Raw genomic sequence first — 1,854 nt, 5'->3', positions numbered from 1 at the left:
TTCCCTATGCTAATAACAAACCAAAATATCACAACAGTTTTAAATCTTCTGGACATAAATTCAAAACAAGTGTCTCAAATGAGGCATCCTTTCTTTACTCTTTTTTATTCTCAGACAATCTTACGTAATGAGAGAAGAATGAACCTATCCCTGAGGAAAATTCCACAATACAATCATTCCCCATAGTAGGTAACACTGGATCACCACATTTACAGTGCCTCTGCTTTGGCCCTTTGCTGGGACTAAAAGAAATGCTTTATCCAGTGGGAAGCCAAGAAGTTTTGGGCCAGTTTCTCTCCTTCCTCACAGGCTCAGAGAAGCAGCAGTGACAGAAGCAGCATGAACAGCAGTAGGTGAGACCATGCATGACATTCTCACTGCCATCACCAGAGCTGAGTAATATTGTTATTGTCTGTAACTCCATACTTGTAGAATTGTGACACTTAAACCAGCGTTCTGTCTGCAACACCTTAAGGAAGCATAGTATTGCCACTTTATGTTGAGCCTACTTTCCTTTCAGTTGGTGCCAACGAAGCAGAAAAGCACACCAGCTCAAATAGCCTAGGCTGCCTAACTTTTCTTCACCACAAAAAAGCTGCTCACAAACATGCAACATGTACAGCCTTTTCAGGTTTATAAAAACACAGATTTTCTAGGAGTGCAGCCTTGAAGAAAGACAAAAATGCATAAAAACTTTAGTCCTCTCTTCCAACAGAAAAATTTTATTCAGATAAAATAGCACAAAGGAAGGAAAATACTGTCCAGCTGAGAAGACTTGCTGATCCAGTGTAACAGCTCACTGCTGCTGCCAAAACAAACAGCTCATCCAGCCAATGTTTCCTCCTTTCTTCTGCTGAATTTTTATGTTTGTTGGATCCCTTAATGAACGGCTTCACCTCAATAACCTTGGCAGAAAAGCATCCCCATTTCTTCTGGCCAGTTTATGACTGCTGAGGGAGCTTATGGAGGGGTTAAGCAAAAGCTAGAGCAGACTGGACAGAAAAGAGCAGAGAGAAGCACACGGCAAGAGAAGGAAACCCTCCTTCTGCTGACAAGAGACACTTCAGCTCTGCTCAGCTGTTTCACTGGACTGCACCTCAGGTAGTTTGAGCTACCTGCAAACGACCTTCCAATAAACTCTTGAGTCTTGATTTAAGGGTGGAAAAACCTTGGTTGTAAATTTTACAGCCTACCTGATACAGACAAATAATTGATGTCATGACCTGCAGACTTGGCATATTTTCCTGTCTGGCCAAATCCAGTAAGTCTAGCGTAGATGAGTCTGGGATTCTCCTGTAGAAGGACCTCTGGACCAAGTCCGAGTTTTTCCATGACACCTTAAAAAGAGAAAGAAATAGAATGCTAATGCACATTTATTTTTAATAAGACTCAAAATATACATGGTTATGTCAAAGTTAAATTATACAACAACAAAACTGAATTGAAATTTATGAAGTAATACATTCTATTTCAGTATCCATATTACAGTGTGAACAGCCAGAATGTCATAAATTAACAACATACTGCACAGATTTTGAAAACAAGTCAATTAAGGAGAAATCAAGCTTTCAGCTCCTTTTTCTTTTTTAAGCTTTTTTTTCTGTTTTACTTCCCCAAAAGATTGCCAGACAGCTTGCTGTAAGTCACATACTGTTGAATTAGAGAATGCTACCAAAGACATTTTTAAAAAAAAAAAAAAGAGAGAGAGAGAGAGGAGAGAGAAAGCACAAACACTTACCTTTTCTATATTAAAATGACCTGAAATTGCTTCTACCTTTCACTGGAATATACTTCCCTCACCTACCACCCAAGGAGATCTTCCACTGTCCTCTTTGCAACCGGTCTTGCCTATCC

The 1,854-nt window shown here is 39.6% G+C and overlaps 1 protein-coding gene across 1 annotated transcript in view; it reads right to left on the bottom strand.

Moving 5' to 3' along the window:
- AMACR (alpha-methylacyl-CoA racemase) overlaps positions 1-1,337 on the bottom strand; it is a gene marked incomplete at its 5' end in the record, with an annotated part of 17,043 nt that extends 15,706 nt beyond the window's left edge. Inside the window, one exon of the mRNA XM_010135048.1 lies at positions 1,194-1,337. Within this exon, the coding sequence (XP_010133350.1) occupies positions 1,194-1,337 (144 nt within the window). The remainder of the gene's footprint in view (positions 1-1,193) is intronic.
- Positions 1,338-1,854: the final 517 nt, after the last annotated feature.

Source organism: Buceros rhinoceros, unplaced genomic scaffold (assembly GCF_000710305.1).
Source record: "Buceros rhinoceros silvestris isolate BGI_N320 unplaced genomic scaffold, ASM71030v1 scaffold14294, whole genome shotgun sequence".
Classification (NCBI taxonomy): domain Eukaryota; kingdom Metazoa; phylum Chordata; class Aves; order Bucerotiformes; family Bucerotidae; genus Buceros; species Buceros rhinoceros.
The sequence above is the reverse complement of the archived record's forward strand: the minus strand, read 5'-3'. Positions and strand labels throughout refer to the sequence as shown.